The sequence below is a fragment of the Capra hircus genome, chromosome 8 (genome assembly GCF_001704415.2).
Source record: "Capra hircus breed San Clemente chromosome 8, ASM170441v1, whole genome shotgun sequence".
Lineage (NCBI taxonomy): Eukaryota > Metazoa > Chordata > Mammalia > Artiodactyla > Bovidae > Capra > Capra hircus.
This window is the reverse complement of record NC_030815.1, coordinates 1412420-1432705: the sequence shown is the minus strand read 5'-3', so window position 1 is coordinate 1432705 and position 20286 is coordinate 1412420. Positions and strand designations below refer to the sequence as shown.

The 20286-nt window shown below is 42.3% G+C and overlaps 1 protein-coding gene across 8 annotated transcripts in view; it reads left to right on the top strand.

Moving 5' to 3' along the window:
• The window catches only part of NEK1 (NIMA related kinase 1), a 147662-nt gene that overhangs the window by 7616 nt on the left and 119760 nt on the right, over window positions 1–20286 (top strand). For 7 of the 8 annotated variants that reach the window (XM_018051800.1, XM_018051799.1, XM_018051801.1 and 4 more), the window contains exons 1-3: window positions 14681–15044; window positions 18128–18276; window positions 18725–18821. In XM_018051800.1, the coding sequence (XP_017907289.1) occupies window positions 18160–18276; window positions 18725–18821 (214 nt within the window). In that variant the 5' untranslated portion in view covers window positions 14681–15044; window positions 18128–18159. Of the gene's footprint in view, window positions 1–14680; window positions 15045–18127; window positions 18277–18724; window positions 18822–20286 lie in introns of those variants that run through there. The other variant, XM_018051797.1, reaches the window with a different exon arrangement.

The following is a 20286-nucleotide window of genomic DNA, read 5'->3' as shown; positions in this document are numbered from 1 at the left end:
TTCATGGGAGGGATCTCCCGTGGTGGCTCCCGGCACCTATGGACTGTAGCCTGCCAGGCTCCTCCATCCATGGGATTTTCCAGGCAAGAATACTGGAGTGGGTTGCGATTTCCCTCTCCTAAATGCAGTGGTACCCTCAAAATGCACAGGCAGACAAGCTGTCCCAGAGGTCCGAGAAAGAAAGCCAACACAGCCTGAGAAGCCAGCGGTGAAGAAAGAAACACACTCAGGATAGGCTGCAACTGGAATGGAAAGATTCAAGGCTGTGGTCATGCAGCATGCATATGTCTTATCTGTCTTTGTGGCCTCCCATGGATTGTGGGGTAGTTAAAACTAGAGGTGAGCAAGAGTCCAGAAATGGAAGGTGCTTCAGGCCCATGACACACGCCATCAGAGAGATGCGAGGGCTAGAGTGCCTGAGCACAGCCCAGGTTGCCGGTTAACCTGTTGAGCCCTTCTGGGGCAGGACGCGTATGACACAGAGTGTCACCACTGGGCGGCAGGATTAAGACCTGTGTATGCTGGGTGTCTTGTGGATACTTAGTGTGCCGTGAATATATGGTGCTTGATACATGTCTGATGGGTCTTGAATGTTTATTGCCTTGTGAACATGTCACATCTCCTGGTCCTTCCAACTTTTTCAATCTCAGCTCTCAAGTCTAGGCAGGCCCTACTCACCTGTCCACCATGCCTCGCAGCTGAGTAACTTGTGTCATCTGTGCTTTGTCCATGAGCTTAGTCTGTCCTATTTATTTCTTTTCTTCCAGGCAGAATTGAATATTCTCAGATGACACAGTCCTGGGTTTGGGGGCTTGTATGGTGCCCCTGTGGTGATGGGAGTGCCCACAACACAGTCCAACTTCTCAGGAATCTTTCATTGCTGGTATCATGATAGAATGTGTGAAACCATGCTTATATCTAAGCACATGCAACCATGCATGCTCAGGCACTCAGTCGTGTCTGACTCTGCAACCTCATGGACTGTGGTCCACCAGGCTCCTCTGTCCATGAGATTTTCCAGGCAAGAGTACTGGAGTGGGTTGCCATTTCCTCCTCCAGGGGATCTTCCCGACCCAGGGATCAAATCTAAGTCTCCTGCATTGCAGGTGGATTCTTTACCACTGAGCCATATAGGAAGCCCATATCTAAGCACAGTTTTCTCTTATTTTACTTGGGGCTCTGTTGGACACGTTTTGTAGGTTCTTTTTTCAGGAAAAAATGTGGGAAAGTAATCAAAAGCTTTTCTAAACTAAGTGGAATTTTTCAAGAGATTTACAGACATATGTTTTCTTCTCTCACTGCAGATAATGGTGCCTAATACGGGGAGAGGTGCTCAGATTTGAGCCTAGACAATAGTCAGAGCCATATAACTGTGGTATCATATCTACCCTGAGGAACTGTAGGTACCACTATAGTTAATTGTATGGTATATTTGAATATTGTTCAGACACCAGATAATAAGAGTTCTCATCACAAGGGGAAAAAATACAAAACATGGTTTTCCTTTTTTCTTGGTATCTAAATGATATGGCAGATGTTAACTAAGCATTGTGGTAATGGTTTCACAATATATGTGAGTCAAATCATTATGCTGTACACTTTGAAGTTATGCAGTTCTGTCCATCAGTTACATTTCAGTAAATTGGACAAACCAACAAATAAAAACTGACAAAAGCCTATCAGTCCACAGGAAGTACTTGGAGGCAGAGCAAAATGCGTTATGTGAATAAAGCCAGGCTCATGTACGTTAGAACCCCATGAACAGTATGAAAAGGCAAAATGATAGGATACCAAAAGAGGAACTCCCCAGGTCATTAGGTGCCCAATATGCTACTGGAGATCAGTGGAGAAATAACTCCAGAAAGAATGACGGGATGGAGCCAAAGCAAAAACAATACCCAGTTGTGGATGTGACTGATGATGGAAGCAAGGTCTGATGCTGTAAAGAGCAATATTGCATAGGAACCTGGCATGTCAGGTCCATGAATCAAGGCAAATTGGAAGTGGTCAAACAAGAAATGGCAAGGGTGAATGTCAACATTCTAGGAATCAGCGAACTAAAATGGACTGGAATGGGTGAATTTAACTCAGATGACCATTATATCTACTACTGCAGGCAGGACTCCCTCAGAAGAAATGGAGTAGCCATCATGGTTAACAAAAAAGTCCAAAATACAGTACTTGGATGCAATCTCAAAAACGACAGAATGATCTCTGTTCGTCTCCAAGGTAAACCATTCAATATCACAGTTATCCAAGTCTATGCCCCAACCAGTAACACTGAAGAAGCTGAAGTTGAACGGTTCTATGAAGACCTACAAGACCTTTTAGAACTAACACCCCCAAAAGATATCCTTTTCATTATAGGGGACTGGAATGCAAAAGAAGGAAGTCAAGAAACACCTGGAGTGACAGGCAAATTTGGCCTTGGAATGAAGAATGAAGCAGGGCAAAGACTAAGAGAGTTTTGCCAAGAAAATGCACTGGTCATAGCAAACACCTTCTTCCAACAACACAAGAGAAGACTCTACACATGGACATCACCAGATGGTCAACACTGAAATCAGATTGATTGTATTCTTTGCAGCCAAAGATGGAGAAGCTCTATACAGTCAACAAAAACAAGACCAGGAGCTGACTGTGGCTCAGATCATGAACTCCTTATTACCAAATTCAGACTTAAATTGAAGAAAGTAGGGAAAACCACTAGACCATTCAGGTATGACCTAATCAAATCCCTTATGATTATATAGTGGAAGTGAGAAATAGATTTAAGGGCCTAGATATGATAGATAGAGTGCCTGATGAACTATGGAATGAGGTTTGTAACATTGTACAGGAGACAGGGATCAAGACCATCCCCATGGAAAAGAATTGCTAAAAAGCAAAATGGCTGTCCGGGGAGGCCTTATAAGTAGCTGTTAAAAGAAGAGAGGCAAAAAGCAAAGGAGAAAAGGAAAGATATAAGCATCTGAATGCAGAGTTCCAAAGAATAGCAAGAAGAGATAAGAAAGCCTTCTTCAGCGATCAATGCAAAGAAATAGAGGAAGAGAACAGAATGGGAAAGACTAGAGATCTCTTCAAGAAAATTAGAGATACCAAGGGAACATTTCATGCAAGGATGGGCTCGATAAAGGACAGAAATGGTCTGGACCTAACAGAAGCAGAAGATATTAAGAAGAGGTGGCAAGAATACACAGAAGAACTGTACAAAAAAGATCTTCACGACCCAGAAAATCATGATGATGTGATCACTAATCTAGAGCCAGACATCTTGGAAAGTGAAGTCAAGTAGCCTTAGAAAGCATCACTACGAACAAAGCTAGTGGAGGTGATGGAATTCCAGTTGAGCTCTTTCAAATCCTGAAAGATGATGCTGTGAAAGTGCTGCACTCAATATGCCAGCAAGTTTGGAAAACTCAGCAGTGGCCACAGGACTGGAAAAGGTCAATTTTCATTCTGATCCCAAAGAAAGGCAATACAAAAGAATGCTCAAATTACCACACAATTGCACTCATCTCACATGCTAGCAAAGTAATGCTCAAAATTCTCCAAGCCAGGCTTCAGCAATACGTGAACCATGAACTCCCTGATGTTCAAGCTGGTTTTAGAAAAGGCAGAGGAACCAGAGATCAAATTGCCAACATCTGCTGGATCATGGAAAAAGCAAGAGAGTTCCAGAAAAACATCTATTTCTCTTTTATTGACTATACCAAAGCCTTTGTCTGTGTGGATCACAATCAACTGTGGAAAATTCTTCAAGAGATGGGAATACCAGACCACCTAACCTGCCTCTTGAGAAATCTGTATGCAGGTCAGGAAGCAACAGTTAGAACTGGACATGGAACAACAGACTGGTTCCAAATAGGAAATGGAGTACATCAAGGCTGTATATTGTCACCCTGCTTATTTAACTTCTATGCAGAGTACATCATGAGAAACGCTGGACTGGAAGAAACACAAGCTGGAATCAAGATTGCCGGGAGAAATATCAATAACCTCAGATATGCAGATGACACCACCCTTATGGCAGAAAGTGAAGAGGAGCTAAAAAGCCTCTTGATGAAAGTGAAAGAGGAGAGCGAAAAAGTTGGCTTAAAGCTCAACATTCAGAAAATGAAGATCATGGCCTCTGGTCCCATCACTTCATGGGAAATAGATGGGGAAACAGTGGAAACAGTGGCTGACTTTAATTTTTTGGGCTCCAAAATCACTGCAGGTGGTGACTGCAGCCATGAAATTAAAAGACGCTTACTCCTTGGAAGAAAAGTTATGAGCAACCTAGATAGCATATTCAAAAGCAGAGACATTACTTTGCCTACTAAGGTCCGTCTAGTCAAGGCTATGGTTTTTCCTATGGTCATGTATGGATGTGAGAGTTGGACTGTAAAGAAGGCTGAGTGCCAAAGAATTGATGCTTTTGAACTGTGGTGTTGGAGAAGAGTCTTGAAGGTCCCTTGGACTTCAAGGAGATCCAACCAGTCCATTCTGAAGGAGATCAACCCTGGGATTTATTTGGAAGGAATGATGCTAAAGCTGAAGCTCCAGTACTTTGGACACCTCATGCATAGAGTTGACTCATTGGAAAATACTCTGATGCTGGGAGAGATTGGGGGCAGGAGGAGAAGGGACGACCCAGGATGAGATGGCTGGATGGCATCACTGACTCGATGGACATGAGTCTGAGTGAACTCCGGGAGATGGTGATGAACAGGGAGGCCTGGCGTGCTTCAATTCATGGGGTCGCAAAGAGTCGGACACGACTGAGTGACTGAACTGAGCATGTACGTTAAATCATAGTTTCTAGTGAGAACTGAGCTGAAGCACTAATAAAAAGAGCTCTACCAAGACTTCTATTAGCTCTATTCCTCTGCACCAACTGACCAACAAAACCTTTAAGCTCTCAAGGAAAAAGAAAGAGTAACTCACAGTGCTAAGAGTGTACTTACTCCAGCCACGTCTGATGCCCTGGTATACCCAGGGCATGGTAGGCATCACCAGCCAGTGGCTGTGATGGCAGCCAGTCCTTCCTGCCAGGACTTTTGTCCTTCTGGAAGAGGCAGTTTGGAACTTACTATTTTATAGGATTAGCAAAAGAAGTCAGAAAAACCCTGAGGATCCTATTTCAGTTCTTACTAGATTCTTGCTCTCTGGCCCAGTTCAAATTGCTCTGAGCTTTTCCTGAAGTAAAAAACCTGAAGATATGATTATTTCCCATAACGATGTTAAAAATACATTTTTAAAAATGTTCCACAGAAAATCAGAGACATGAAGAAGGTCATATAGATGTGCTTCATATGTTTGTGAGCTCTCTCAGGAAAGGAACTTTGATTTTATCGCCTACGTTTCAGGCACGTGGGCAAGAGGGAGAGAAAGGAGCTGAGATGTTCTGTTAGGAAAATGGAGGTGTGGTTCTAGTCTGGAAATTCTTGATATCACTAGTATCAGGGAACTTCGGCCTTTTCCCTAGGGAAGAACGTGAAATGAATAGATTGGCAGTCTTAATTACATTTTGAAGCCTTTGGCATTGCTGACAATCTTCCCGTTTCATGATTTTTTTCCTGTGCTTATCTATGCTCAGGTCATATCCAACTCTTTTGCAACCATGCACTGTAGCCTGCCAGGCTTCTCTTGCCTGGGATTCTCCAGGCAAGAATACTGGCGTGGGTTGACATTTCTTCCTCCCAGGGATCTTCGAGCCCAGGGATCAAACCCATACATCCTGTGTCTCCTGCATTGGCAAGTGGGTTCTCTACACTGAGCCACCAAAGAAGCCCAAGATTCTTTCCTACAGATCCCCTAGCTAAGCCTCTCTGGAACTTGACACTGTTGAGTTAGAAAAAAATGCACAATGTGAGAGTTGTGAGTTAAGTTTGATTTGGGGCAAAAGAAGGACTGCATCCCGGGAGACAGCACCTCAGATAGCTCTGAGAGACTGCTCCCAAGCAGCAGGGGAGGTCAGTATATATATGGTTGTGGTGAAGGCGGAATACATGCAATGAAGCACATATTTTTCCAGAAAGTTTCTGCTGGTCTTGTGAAGCTTTGCCAGTCATAAGGAGCAGACGTCACCATGAAGGATTTCAGTGCTGTTCTAGATATGAGGAGATACAAGAACTGGGTTCATAAAATCAGCTCCTGAGACTGTCTGACTCTCTGAAGACCTGTCTTGCCAGTTTTTCTCCCCTGGGCACACAACGTGTCCTTCCTGCTCTCCCCCTGCAACTCCTTTTAAGGGAGCGTTGAAGGCCAGCAGCGGCAGCAGCACGTGACTTAATCTTTGTAGAGGCAGATGGTGAGTGCCCATGGCAAGTCCCCTTGTGTAGTTGACAGTATTCTCTGAGCTATTCAACCAAGCCTGTCCCCAGTTCAGTCTCATGGTGAGACTCCTCTCTCAGGAGCTGCATGGCTCAGGGCTCAGTGTTTTATTTTACTCTTCCTAGAAATGACTGTGATCTCCCTTCTCAGAGCTCCCCCTTTTCCAACCCAGAAAGCAAGAAACCCAAGACCTGACTGGATGTTTCCTCTTTGCATATCAAGCTAGGCCTTCTAGACTAAGACCCGCAAGTGCAGCAGGCTGCTGCCATTTCACTCCGAGCGCCCTCCAGCTAATGCTTAGTTCATGCCGCACACCCAGCACAAGGCCAGAGTAGGCCTTTAGGAGTGCGGCTCAGAACTGAGAGCCCCCATCTTAGGATACAGAAAAACGGAGTGTGCAGACACTGACCTTTTTTCCCTCTCAGATTTGAGCGTCACATGTTTTCAAGGGGTCTCAATTTTAGAGACTGTGTTTGCTCCTATTTAAGGCTTTAGGTCTCTCTTCCCCAACAAAAGATGGCTGGTGTGTCAGGATAGTTTGATCCAGTACATACACCTACATAAACACATGGCCTTTTAATAAACTCCCAAAGGGAAGGTACTCAGTGTAAGTGGACCACCAGCCACCTGCTCTGATTTGTTGTCTTGTTTCACTGCTGCCTGCTTTCTAGAAAGAATGAACCACAAATACCCCATCACCTGGCACGGCACTTAAATCACTGTGTATGAATGACTGGGTGTATTTCTGAAAAACCTCAGTAGAAGAGAACTTTGGAAATCGCCCCCTTTCCCCTTGCCTTGTTAGATGTTATTTAGTCACTCAGTCGTGTCTGATGCTTTTGCACCCCCATGGACTGTAGCCTGCCAGGTATATACCACTATTAATAAAGGTTGAAAGAATTTTCATTTTTTTTCCTACCAGAAAGAGGTCTACAAGTATAACTTTATAACTATATTTAGGATAGAAGTTCTGTTTATTATCATAATTTAAAAAATTAATTTAGGAATTCCCTGGTAGTCCAGTGGTTAGGAAATGGCAACCCACTCCAGTATTCTTGCCTAGAGAATCCCAGGGATGGGGGAGCCCAGTGGGCTGCCATCTATGGGGACGCACAGAGTCGAACACGACTGAAGCGACTTAGCAGCAGCAGCAGCAGCAGCAGCAGCCAGTGGTTAGGACTTGGCGCTTTCATTGCCATGGGCCCAGGTTCAGTCTCCACAGTCAGGGAACTAAGATCCCACAAGCTGTATGGCAGGGTTAAAAAAAAATGAATTTAGTGTTGGCATTTCTTCTTTTTTCCTTCAAATTGAAATATTGTTGAAACCAAGCAGGATCCTGTGGGGTCTTCCTGGGGACAGACCCCCTGCTTCCCCAAACCATGTCCCCTGCCTCTTGTTTGTAGAAAAACTTCAGCCTCCTAGGCCTTCCCCAAGTTCCAAAGAGCCAATTTAATCAGAGAAGTGAGAAAATACACAAAGGAAAATACTCAAACAAGATGGAAAAATAAGAGTTTACCCATAAAATAAAGTCAATTATTAATAAATAATACCCAAAATAAAGTCCTCCTCAGTGGCTAGAGGTAATTTCCTAGAGATAATCTCTAGCAGGGAGATCAAATCAGCCCATCCTAAAGGAAATCAACCCTGAATACTCATGGGAAGGACTGACGCTGAAGCTCCCAACACTGTGCCACCTGGTGTGAAGAGCCGATTCATTGGAAAAGACCCTGATGCTGGGAATGATTCAGGGCAGAAGAAGGGGGCGGCAGAGGATGAGATGGTTAGATAGCATCACAGACTCAATGGACATGGGTTTCATTAAACTCCAGAAAATAGTGAAGGGCAGAGAGGCCTGGTGTGCTGCAGTCCGTGGGGTCACAAAGAGTCAGCTTAGCGACCGAACAACAATGGCTGAAGATGATTTCCTAAGCCACATCCTTGAACTGTTTGCAGTACTAAAACCCCCTCCTGGCAGAAGTTAACAGTGTGCTGATCACGAGCATCAGACTCCAGACTGGTCGGAGTCAGAAAACTGATAATTGAGTTTCCTGGAATACCACCATGTCAGCTCAGCATCAACCAGTCTGTACATAAGCTGATCACACTGTCTTCAACCCCCTCCATCCCCTGGCCTTTCAAAACCCTCCCAAGGCCAGGCCGGCAGGGAGATCAGGTCTTTGAATCACTAGCTACCCCTCCTCCTGGCTCCATGCCCTGGGATGAACTCTGTACTCTCCCTCCTCACACCCTGGCTTCACAGAGTGAGGGTGACCAGACCCTAGTTTGCTTTGGTAATGTTGTTATAGAATTTTCTGATTACTAAAACAACTGATTCTTTCTAAAACGGACACATTGAATGAGAAATCAATAGTTAAATGGAAAAGAAATTCACAAATGGATACAGATAGTAAATGTAATATATGATAAAGTTGACATTTGAAATCAGTGGAAAAGGAAATCACATTTAATGAATAATTCTGGCATTATTAGATTTCCTCCAAAAGAACACAAAGTCATTCTCCCTATGTTACTCATATATAAAAATAAATTTCAAATGCATTAAATCTATTAGACAATTGAAATACAAGAACACTGAGATTATTCAGCTAACTTTGGAGTGAAGGAATACTGGCTTGGCAAGATGAAAAACATGAATGACAAATAAAAAGACTGATAGATCTTGGGGCACGGGGCCCCTCAGTCTGACTACAAATTGAAAATTTTCTGTATGGTCAAAGACACCATAAGAAGTATCAAAACACTAGTGAGAAACTGCCAGAAATATTTGTTTCAGACCATAATAAATGGTTAATTTCCACACTTTACAAATATCACCTATAATTTGATGAAAAGATAGTCAAATAGAAAAAGGGGCAAGTGGTATAAAAGGCAGACACATGGAGTAAATTTTAAAAATTTGCAAAATTAAGAAACATCCAGAGGAAGTGGTAGGTGGTCTGCCAACATGGCCACTTTTGACGCCCTGCCTCCTTATAAATCCTGACTGGCCTTGAACCTCCTTTTCACTAGGAATGTGCAGAAGTGACACCTTGCCCATTCCTGGCCTCACCTTTAAAAGGACTGGCAGAGTCTATTTCTAACTTATGGGCTTCTCTGGTGGTTCAGTGGTAAAGAATCTGCCTATCAAAGCAAGAGACATGGGTTCAATCTCCGGTTGGGAAATCCCCTGGGGGAGGAAATGGCAACCCACTCCAGTACTCTTGCCTGGAGAATTCCATGGACAGAGGAGCCTGGCAGGCTGCAGTCCATGGGATCGCGTAGAGTGGGACATGGCTGAGCACACGGTTTACTTCGCCCTTACTGTGAGGGCAGCTGTTCTGAAAGGGGTGTGACGCTCCTGAGACTACAGTGCTATGTGTGCCCAGTGCCCCACACGGGAGCAGCAGAGCTGCCAGGCAGTACGGTCTGCCGTTGAAGGAAACTGAGTGAGTGGTTCTAGCTGGATCCACAAAGAGCAGAAGCACTGCCCAGAAGAACCCTGTTTGACTTCCTGGCCTCAGAATTGTGAGAAAAAAGAAATCACTGTTCAGCTTTTGGCCACTAAGCTTTAGGGTGGCTTGTTGCACAGAGAAATATGACCAAAGGGCAGGAGTACCTATTAAAGTGAAAAAAATTTTTTTTTAAAAAAGCATACTCTTTGACTCAGCAAGCCCACTTTTCAGAATCTATGAAGATAAATAACAGTGCCACTGGAAACCATCTCTATGTCTGTCGAGTGGGATCTAATTAAATAGATTTCAGTACATCCATCTCATGGAGTATTGATACCATAAACAAGAATTAGTTGATCTCTGCAGAAATGTTCATGATGTACTGTTAAAAAGTTCAGGTTACCAAAAAAAAAAATTCAGGTTGCAAAATAATGTTTATACTATAATCTCGTTTTAAAAGATTAAAACTAATATATATGCACGAGTTCATTTATGTTTTCATGAATTTAGAGAAAAATGTAGACTATATGCATAAAAATTAACAATTTTCATTGTTCTGGGGAGTTCTGGAAACAGACTGCATGTGGACCTTACCTTGCATGTTTGTGTTTGGAGGTTGTTGCAGAGAGCAAAGACTTCTTGTTGTTTGAAAGAAAAAAACCCAATAAAAATTTTAGATAAAAAGAATCAAAGAAACCCAGACACGTTTTCGTTGTCAAAGAAAAAAAAAAAAATTACAGAGGTATGTAAATCAGAAAGGAAAATAATCAGGTAATCCTTCTAACTTAGATTATGAAAACAAGTCCCCCTAAAACTGAGTTTCCTTACCAACTTTATGATTTATCTCTCTGCCCCAAATTTTATCCCCCTTCTTGTCTCCTCTGACCTCAATTCTGTGCCCACCAAACATTCATCAGCTAGATGACTCAAACTGCTGTTGAGAACATCATTCGAGTACTAGTGAGAGTCACTCGGTCATGTCTGACTCTTTGCACCTCCATGGACTATACAGTCCAAGGAATTCTCCAGGCCAGACTACTGGAGTGGGTGGCCTTTCCTTTTTCCAAGGGATCTTCCCAAACCGGGGATCGAATTCAGGTCTCCCGCATTGCCAGCGGATTCTTTACCAGCTGAGCCACAAGGGAAGTTTCAAGTACTAACACTGCTATTATAGACACCATCATTAACTACAACTCAGGTGGTTGCTCCAGGGAAAGATGAGCTCAAAGACCCGCTAGCCATGGACCACCCGGCCAGAAAATGATAAACCAGAAACGTCTTGACTCCTGAAACCATGATTAAGAAATGTCACAAGACAGTGGTTGACCCCAGCCTCTTTGTCCTTCCGGTTTAAAAAACCCAACTCAGAGAGCAAGGGGGAGTGGCTCCAAGGCTGGTCTCCACCCCCTTGCTTGGAGTCAGTCCTGCAATAAAGCCTCACTTTGCTGCAAACTCCCTCCTTTCTGTGCCTCCGGAGTTCGAGTTCAGCTTTCTGTGCCTCGAGAGCCTGATCTTCGCCCCATCACTGTAAAGACTAAACTGCTTTATTTACTCAACAATACATCAAGGGCAAATAGCAGGGGAAGAAGTAGAAACAGCGACTGGTCTCTAAAATCACTGTGGACGGTGACGACAGCAATGAGATTAAAAGATGCTTGCTCCTAGACAGCGTATTAAAAAGCAGAGACATCACTTTGCTGACAAAGGTCCATACAGTCAAAGCTGTGGTTTTTCCAGTAGTCATATACGGATGTGATAGCTGGACACAAAGAAGGCTGAGCACCAAGAATTGATGCTTTCAAATTGTAGTGCTGGGGAAGACTCTTGAGAGTCCCTTGGACAAGGAAATCAAACCAGTCAACCCTAAAGGAAATCAACCCTGAATATTCGTTAGAAGGACTGATGTTGAAGCTGAAGCTCCAACACTTTGGCCACCTGATATGAAGAGCCGTGCCTGAGTGTGTGCTAAGTTGCTTCAGTCATGTCTGACTCTTTGTGACCCCATGGACTATATTCCGCCAGGACCCTCTGTCCATGGGATTCTCCAGGCAAGGATACTGGAGTGGGTTGTCCTCTTCCAGCAGATCTTCCCCACCCAGGGATTGAACCCATGTCTCTTATGCCTCCTGCATTGGCAGGTGGGTCCTTTACCACTAGCACCACCTGGGAAGCCCCTATGAAGAGCCAGTTTATTGGAAAAGACCCTGATGCTGGGAAAGATTGACAACAAAAGGAGAAGCGGGCGGCAGAGGATGAGATGGTTGGATGGCATCACCGACTTAGTGCACATGAATTTGAGCAAACTCCAGGAGATAGTGGAGGACAGATGAGTATGGCATACCACAGTCCATGGGGTTGTAGAGTTGGACTTAGTGACTGAATAACAACAATATCAAGGGCAACTTTCTGTGTCAATGAAAAATTCCCGGTCACTCTTTTAATATTTTCAGAATACTCCTTTGTTTGACTTCATTGTAATGTATTCAGTTAATTCCATATTGTTAGACATCTACGATCCTCTTAGTTTTTCTGGTTATAAACAATGGTTGCTTTGTGTACATTTTTGCCCACTTGTCTTAGAAGTGAACTTGCTGTCTAGGGGATGCCTATAGCTAGCATGCCTTCTGCAAAGACTCTAGCAATTTATGTTCCCACCAATAATTTATGACAGAAGTCTACAGAAGGAGCTGACTAAGCATTCTTTATGAAAACGACAAAATGAATTTACTTATATTAGTAATTGGCAATGTTTTCATATTGTTTGCTGAACAAAGGGATGTGGGTAGAGCCAGAGTCTTTGTGCATTCAGACACCAAAATTCCTACTGACTGGGGGTGGGAAGGGTCACAGGAGGTTAGCTGAGAAGTTCAGAAATGAGGAAAACTTGTGTTTCACATGGAGATGGAAGAGAAGAGCTGGACCAATGATGACTTCCCTAGCTTGCCAGGTTGGATGACTTGCAGTGCCATCTTCTGGCAAAGAAGCCCAAAAACGTTTAATTTCCATGCTAGCAATAAAGTGCTTCTTGTGGCTCAGACGGTAAAGCGTCTGTCTACAATGTGGGAGACCCAGGTTCGATCCCTGGGTCGGGAAGATCCCCTGGAGAAGAAAATGGCAATCTACTCCAGTACTATTGCCTGGAAAATCCCATGGACAGAGGAGCCTGATAGGCTGCAGCTGATGGGGTTGCAAAGAGTCGGACACGACTGAGCGACTTTACCTTACCTTACCTTAATACAAGCAGGACTCAATCACACTGAAGGAGAACCCAGAGAGGCTTAGACTTTGGTGTGTTGGGGAGGACATGAGGGGAATGAAACTGATTTCTTGGAAGCAAATATATGAATCATTTACATGTGCGGTCTCTGGCAAAATCTGTGGTGTCTCTGCCAGCTACATACAGCATGAATGAAAGGTACAACCTTAATTGAGAGGAATTAAGACGGCCACACCACCATCCTCCTTCAGCTTCAAGTTTGGATTCTCCAGTATCCTGGGTTACTCTCAGAAAGGCAAGTTAGCCAAAGGGCTACTCAGGACTATACCGAACCTGATCCCTTATTACAGAAAAATCTGTCTCCATCTTTGAAACTCCTGCAATGGAGAAAGGTGCTTAGACCACTGAACCTTTCAGTGTACCAGTAAGAAACACATACACTCAACAGATGTAAAGGTGTGGAAAACCACATTATACTTATTTGTTTTTTGTTTCTTAATTTTTTCTCTTTAAACCATGTTATATTAAAAATTCAAGAGTTAAAAATACTCTTTTGCTTTAATCATTCAAAATATCGTAGGACTAGTCTTGCTTTTTAAAAACATTCTATTTGTTTATTGGAGTACAGTCAGTGTACAATATTACATATGCTTCAGGTGCACAACATATTAGAATTTTTTACAGATTACATTTCAGTTATAGTTATTAACAACAATATCTATTTTCCCTGTGCTGTATAATGTATCTTTTACTATTTATTGTATACACAGTAGTTGTACATCTTAATCCCATATCCCTATCGTGCCCCACCTCTCTCCCCACTGATAACTAGTATGAATAGTTTGTTTTCATCAGTTTCCTTTTTTTATATTCTCTGCTGCTGCTGCTGCTGCTGCTAAGTCGCTTCAGTCGTGTCCAACTCTGTGCGACCCCATTCCCCGTCCCTGGGATTCTCCAGGCAAGAACATATATTCTCTAGTTTAAATTATTTTCTAGATTCCACATGTGACATCATTACAGTATATGTCTTTGATTTATTTCACTTGTTTTGCTTTTTAAAGCAAAATCAGTTTTCAAAATGTAGCATCCCTGGGCTTCCTTGGTGGTTCAATGGTAAAGAATCCGCCTACCAGTGCAGGAGACGGGGGTTTGATCCTTGGTCTGGAACGGATCCAACAAGCCACGGAGTAATTGGGCCGTGTGTCACAACTATTAAAGCTCGTCCAGAAACCGCCGCAATGAGAAGGCTGCACACTGCTCCTGGAGAGTTGTCCCCGCTCTCTCCAACTCGAGAAAAGCCCATGCAGCAAGGAATACTCAAAACAGCCAAATAATTATTAAAAATGTGACATCTCTAACAAAGCTAAATGAGTCCCTTTTCCCTTGCAGTATGTGTGGGACGATAACAGGCTTTACTCCACATCACCTTGCGTAGTGGTCCCGTTGCCGCCTGGCCTCACTCCTATGAGTGAGGACGCTCCTGTCCCCCTGCGTCTCCCTCCCCTCCTCCCGCAGCCTGCGGCACCTGCAGCGCCCAAACCTCCGGAGCCGGGCCCCGCCTTGGCCCCGCCCCCGAGGTCCTTCCCGGTCGCCCCCGCTCAGCGCCCGCGTCCGCGCGCCGACGTCACATGCCCGCGCCGGGGCGCCCCGCCCGCTGCTCTGCCTCCTGTGAGGTATTGGGGCGTCCTGTGAGGAGTCCTGAGGCGGGACCTCTAAGCGCTTCTCGGCGTCGCCCGGTATCAGGTGTCCGCGTGGCGAGGCGGGAGGACGAACCGTCAAGGAGCCCCCAGACCCAATGCGCCAGCCCCGCAAGGCTGCCGGCAGCCGCCGCTGAGGAGTTGGGGGCGGCACCCGGGGCACTCCCCCTGCCGCCGTTGCCAGGGGCTCGGAAACCGGTTGGTTCGGTCCGGAGACGCGGAGTCGTGTCCCGGGGCGTTGGCCCGGGCGGCGCAGGCTGCGGCCAGATGCGCTTTCCGGACCGCGGAAGGTCGGCTCTGCCTCGCTGAGCGCCGGGGGGAGGCGGCGGCCCGGAAGGTGCCCACGGCCTGAGTCCTGAGGTGAGCGGCGCTCGGGGAGGCGTGACGTGCAGAACTGAGAGGTCGTTCTATTGCGGGAGACCTCGCCCTGACTTCCTTCTGGGGAGGCTGCGGACTCCTGCCCTGAGGGGCACGGAAATAGCCGCATCTCACTGACATGATAATTCTCTACGGAACAGCGTTCCTGAGCAATCCTTGGACATGATTAATAGGCGATATAAAAAAGAAAAGCGATAGTGAGCATGGAATTAAAGTAATATTAGAAGTGTTGTTATCGATAGCAAGTCATTTACGTTGCTTATCTCGTCTCCAGTCTTAAATTGCATACACGGTTTAATTAGAAAACGAGTAGCAGTTAACTGGTTAGCTCATAATCTTGGATTCCACTTCCCGTAATTTCAAACGGTCTACATGTACGGCACTGAAAGTTCTAATACTTTTAGAGTTCATAAGGCTTTAAAAAAAAACACACACATATATAGGCCTAATTTTTATTCTTTATTGTAAGATCCACCCCAAAACGTAAGAGTTTTTTTGTTGTTGTTGCCATGGTAAATTACATCGGAGATAACTTGAAGGATTAAAAATAATTAGCAATCTCTGCTAGCAATGGCCTTTTCTTGTGATGCAGCAGTATTGTAGAGACCATGGAGGGAAGCCATATGTGGAGAGAGTAGTTGTTTCTGTTTTAGATTTGTCTGAAATTAGAGGATCCACAGATCTGTTTCAAGATTGCTCACTTTTTTTTTTTCCCCTTTGTTGAGAGATAAGGAGCCTAATTTGTGGAAAAATAGGTTTTTGTACAATAAGAGTAACCAATTGGGAGTTTCGTAAAGGTTATGGAACTTGGCCAGGGGAGTTCTTTTGAGGTCATTTTCATAATGCATTGATACTGTGTTCCAAGTAAATCTTAACTGAAATCCTGTGGACATGGCATCATCTCATGAATATAACCATTTACATGTTCATACTTTCCTCTAGGGAAACTGTTTATTGGCTGAATAGTCTTACAGAGAGGAATAGACTTCAGAGAAGGAGATTATTTTGAACCAACTCTAGTAGGAATCCCATTTTTGTCTTCTGCTTTTATGAATTATGAGAAATGAGACAGGGCCTTTCCTCATTGAGGAGTTATATTGACCTTCTCCTTCAGCCTAAAATGGGATTTATTATTTTGGGAGAACTATATGTGTGGATCATAGTTGCAGTTAATACCGTAAATTCTTGAAAGCCGTTGACGTTTCTTCACCAGTGTTTCCCTTTAGGACAACTTGCTTGTTTGTCAAATAGCTGAAGCAGCTGAAAAGGCTTGATTCAAGTTCCATATTATTGAGGATACAGTTTTTCATCATATGCTTTTAACATTTTTCACATTTAGTGCACAACATTTTATTATATCAAGCATTCATGACTTAAAGATGTTCTTGTAACATGTGAGGAAAGATGTCTAACTTGACTAACAGACTGCTTTTTCTGGAACATAGTTGACATGCTTAAAAAGAGTGATGTCATATAGAAAAATTTGAGGGACATTTAACTTTTATCAACATGGTTCCCTAGTTTTTAAAATACTGCTTGTTTCAAAATCCATCTTTTGCTTTCAGATTTAAAATGTCACCATGGTCATCCACCAAATTAAAAAAAATTTTTTTTAATGTATTTCTAGACTCCCTGAGATTTGCCTTTCATGATTAGCTTTCTAACGTCTCTTGATATCAAGTAAACAAGTCTTCCTTCATTGTTCTTTCTTTTTTTCAGTATTTCTATGGCTGTGGTGGTGGTAGTTTAGTAGCTAAGTCATGTCCAACTCTTTCGATCCCATGGACTATAGCCTGCCAGGCTCCTCTGTCCATGGGATTCTCCAGGCAAGAATACTGGAGTCCATAGCCATTTCCTTCTCCAGAGGAACTTCCTGACCCAGGAATCAAACCCACGTCTCCTACATTGCAATCAGATTCTTGACTGACTGAGCTATGAGGGGAGCCACTAAGTTTTCTATGGCTATTCTTGCTCTTTTTTTCATGTTAACTTTAAAAATCAGCTTGTCTGATCACCCTCACACCCAGAGCTTATGTTTATATTAGAGAGGCATTAAATTTAAAGGTTAAGAATTAAAATCTTTCTGATATTGAATCTTCTTTTCCTTCCATGTCTTTTTGTTTCTTCTTTTTGTTTTTTCTGTCTGTTCTTCTGAATATTTTTTGATGGTTTGTTTTCCAGATTACTTAATCCTGCTGGCTGTAATGGCTTTAACACCCATGCAATGAGTTCTTAATTCCTGATATTTTATAGTTGGCTTTTAGGAGTTCATTTAGTAAACATACATTTCAGTTCTTTGTTGAAATTTTCCTCCTTTTTTAAAAAATATCACTTTTATCCATTGTTCCCTCTTATTTTCTTGAACATATTAATCAAGGTTACTTGAAGTCTCCTGCTGATAATTCCATTTTTGAGTCCTTTGTGAGAACTAATCTGTTTTGGGCTTGCCTTGTGTTGCATAGCTTAGGAGTGGGCTATCGTACAAGAGCGGCATTTACATGCACATTTTTGGACTGTTCTGTTCTTTTTCCTCCCCCTCAGGATTTTTGCAGCCCTAAACTTTGACCTCTTTTTCCTTAGCACCTAAGGCTGCTGTTTTATGTTCAGGCTTTGTTTTGTTGCAGAAATTTAATCTGAAGTTCTTTTATAATAGCAAACACTGGAAACGACTTAAATGCCTAATGAGAGGGGATTAGATAAATAAGTTTAGGAAGTAGTCTTATTAAGCTTGTATTCTTATTGCAGGTAGTAAAGTAATCCTGACAATAGTTACTGTAGGAAAAAGTTAGCTTCTTTCTCCATATATGATAAGTCTATGTAGTATTTGACTTTTCAAAGTATTCTTATAGAATTTAAATATCGCTAGTTTTCTCCTTTTAGCTATTCCTACATTGCATGAGTAAAAGTGAGGTAAAGTTTATTTAACTTTCAGTAGATTTTATATATATATATATTTAAAGCAAAATAGTCACTGAGGAATTAGAATTTGAATTAAACATTATAATTGTTATATATGTCATGGTTTATCCCTGTTAACTGATACTTTTTAAATTTTGTATGTCTAGCATATCTGTTAAGATGCCTTAGAAAAAGAACCATGGAGAAATACATTAGAGTACAGAAGATTGGAGAAGGTTCATTTGGAAAAGCCATTCTTGTCAGATCTACAGAAGATGGCAGACAGTATGTCATCAAAGAAATTAATATCTCAAGGGTAAGTGTATTTTTTTGTTTAGTTATCCAAGTAGAAGTCTAGTTACAAACAGATTCATTGGTAGAGACCAAAAAAAAAAAGTATGGCAACATATGACATAAGAGACACTATTGTAGTTGCAGAGAAAACCACTCACTTCAGAAGAGTCTGTGAATCCTTTTATTATTATTATTTTTTTTTCTGTGAATCCTTTTAGACTTTTTTCTGTGATATCTGCTGGTGTTTATGTTTTTGAAAAAGGTACATCACCTAGTGCTCTGTCACTTAATCTGATTTGAACATCTTAAAATGTATCTTTTTGTGCATTCAACTCATTCTTTTTAACTTCTGGTGTATTTTATTACTTGGGGTGTGCTTTATGGTAACATTATTTTTAACCACTCTCTTTCATTTGGACTTTTATATCATTTATTTACTTAATTTACTATTTTTCCCCCTTCTATTTCAGATGTCCAATAAAGAGAGGGAAGAATCAAGGAGAGAAGTTGCAGTGCTAGCGAACATGCGGCATCCAAATATTGTCCAGTATAGAGAATCATTTGAAGGTCAGATACAGACTCCTAAGCCTTGTGACGACTGCTGCATACTTTCCTCTTAAGGATCTTTTTGTGAATTATTCTCAGAAAGAAAAGTGTATTACTTTGTGCTTGAATACATATGCATGAGTGTCAGCCTTCTGCTCCGATAGTACTAATGCCACCCTGTCCCTGTGGAGCTTATTACTGAGTCACTGTCACTGAGGTTGCTTGTAAAGAGGTAGTGTGGTAAGTACAGAAATTTAGACACAGCAGGAACAGTCATCTTCATCTTTTAAAACTAAACTCCCTTTAAGTGCTGCCACCACTGCCACTGAGAAAATGTTGTCATTTTAGAAAGTACCCCGCTTGTTAGTGTTCTCCTGTATATGTCATTATTATAATATTGAGATACTGTATTAAATATACCTTGTATATAATATATATGTGTATTATATATAAAGTGTTCTCAGGTTCTTAAAATATTATAAAATATTGCTATTTTGGTAATATCTACCATTATATTTGGTAGTGCAGGAACTAAGGTAAGACAAAACTTCTCTAAAGGCAGGTCAAGGTCAGTTGCAAAATAAAAAAATAGTCTAGATTGAAAGTAGAAGATAGTTTAAATGACCATTTCAGGCTCTTATTACATACAAGTTTCAGCATCTGAATTAGAGTATCCTTGTTCCCAAGTAAAGTTACCTACTAAAGTAGAATATACTTTAAAAAATATATGAATCAGTAAACACCTTATATCATAAAGTGCTCAGTTTATTTTATGATGACAGTGAAGTGGGGCTTTATAGCTCATGGTAAAGAGTACAATGTTAACCATTTCTTCCTTCCGAGGGCCTTGAATTTCCTTTAACTTTCCCCTAGTATCTGTCTTTTAGTTTCTTTTTGCTTTCATCACCAGGATCTTAGTATTTCAAGGGAAAAAATGTATGTCAACAAATATTCTATCAGACGTTTCACTTAGAAACATCTGAATGGTTCAAAAGGGATGACACAGCCTTTAAATAAGGTTATATTACTACTGCCATTTAGCTTTAAAGGAGTAAATGCTCATGGGAAGTGTATTCAGGAGTACACATGTGCATGGACCCCAAGCTCCCTGTTCCTTCCACTCTGCTCATTCTCATTCCTTAAGGATAAGCTTTGCAAATAATCCCATGTTGATTCCTTATTGTGTTTTCTGTGCCTTTGTGGAACAAACAAGTATGTAGCTTTTGATGTTTAAAAACAGGTGGAATAAAAAAAAAGCAACGGGTGGGATCACATGTATGTATGTCTGCTTCTAGTTCTTTTCACTTACTATCTCATGGACGCCTTTCCATGTCACTGTGTATTGCTGTGCCCATTCTTTACAACTTTCTTGTAGCATTGCAGTGTTTCTCATTGTGTGCACTTTATGGCTCTATCACAATTTGTTTAGCCCATTTCCTGTTATGAATACTTAGGTTGTGTTTAGAGTTTTACTGTCCCAGGCAGA